At 36.7% G+C, this 1,507-nt stretch overlaps 1 protein-coding gene across 1 annotated transcript in view; it reads right to left on the bottom strand.

The window, feature by feature from the left end:
• The window catches only part of tshr (thyroid stimulating hormone receptor), a 55,787-nt gene that overhangs the window by 19,601 nt on the left and 34,679 nt on the right, over positions 1-1,507 (bottom strand). Inside the window, exons 5-6 of the mRNA XM_014019258.1 lie at positions 873-947; positions 541-618 (exon numbers count right to left, since the gene is read on the bottom strand). Of these exons, the coding sequence (XP_013874712.1) occupies positions 541-618; positions 873-947 (153 nt within the window). The remainder of the gene's footprint in view (positions 1-540; positions 619-872; positions 948-1,507) is intronic.

Raw genomic sequence — 1,507 nt, 5'->3', positions numbered from 1 at the left:
ACTGACTTCACGTAAAATATACGACAGGTCTGGACCACTCGTAAATTTTGTTCGTATCTGAAAAAAATCGTAGAATATGAAAACATTGGTGAATGCCACAAATTCTCTTAAATCACTCGTACGCACAATTTAAGAACAAATCTGTGCGTACGAACGGTTCTTGCATGAGGCCCATTGTATTCATAAACACAGTAGGAAGCAAACTAAAGCGGGGCACAGAATGTATTTATGATTATTGATCTGTCAGCACATCCACCTAAATCAGTATTATTCTGCTGCAGAAATGTTACAGACTTATTGCAAAAATTCAGATTGGAAAACTGCTAAAAGTACCATTTCCTACTGTCAACTTGGACAAAAATAACATGAATCGGAGTATTATTTATATCTAAGTTACAAGGAGCCACTTCAGGGAGTTTGAAGAACCACATGTGGCTCCGGAGCCGCTGGCTGCGGACCTGGAACTCATCACTATTTGCATCCAATTTGGGATTTTGTTTGAACATTTATTTCAAGAATATCTGTGTGGAAATATCTCACACTGTCAACACTTCACTCGTGATGCCGCTAAACGAGTTGGCAGGGACCTCAGTGATGAAAGGATGATCAACCATTTCCCTGCAAAGGATGACACAGAACAGAGAGAAAGATGACTACATAATTCAGCTGKGTAGACAAATAAGTTTGGACGTTTTGGCCCTTTTTCACACTGACATGGAAGCAAAGCTGTTCCACACACAGTGACACATGGTATGAAATGTTGTGAAATATGTAGGAAATCTTGGGATCATATGTCCCATTTGATTATTATTTTAGAAAGATTCTGGCTGCTGGAAGCTTAGACATGGGGTTAAGATAACCAGATAACTTACAGTATGAAGTTCATGATGTTTGAGTGGATGTTGCTCAGAGCAGGAAACGAAATCAAGCCAGTGTTGAAAATCCCCCTGAATGAATGGAACAAGTGTTAAACGTGTTAAACCAAAGATTCAACCAACCATTGAAATAAGGTGGTTTATCGCAAATTTTAAGCCAAATTACATTACAGTGCTGATCYGATCAGATATTACTCCAACAGAGGAAAAAGTAGCTCTGTCAATTTATTAAGTTAAAGTACTGGAGTATGTGTTTTCAAAAATACTTAAGTGCTTTAAATTTTGAAGTTTTTTTAAACAATATATTTCACTTGAGTGTTGAGGATAATTGGGAAAATCTTATGATATTGGACAGATCAGTAACCTCAAAGATAACATACAGCGGGTAAAATAAGTATTGAACACGTCACCATTTTTCTCAGTAAATATATTACTAGAGGCGCTAATGACATGAAATTTTCACCAGATGTTGGTAACAACCCAAGTGATCCATACATACAAAGAAATCAAACCATAAATGTCCAGAAATGAAGTTATTAATAAATATCTAATGTATATGTCAGAAATTGGAATAACGAGAATCACGTTAAGTTCAATACTCCAACTGTGGCTGCTTATCACGATAGCAATCC

The sequence above is a fragment of the Austrofundulus limnaeus genome, unplaced genomic scaffold (genome assembly GCF_001266775.1).
Source record: "Austrofundulus limnaeus strain Quisiro unplaced genomic scaffold, Austrofundulus_limnaeus-1.0 Scaffold214, whole genome shotgun sequence".
Lineage (NCBI taxonomy): Eukaryota > Metazoa > Chordata > Actinopteri > Cyprinodontiformes > Rivulidae > Austrofundulus > Austrofundulus limnaeus.
Note: the sequence above shows the minus strand (reverse complement) of the source record. Positions and strands in the feature narration are given on the sequence as shown.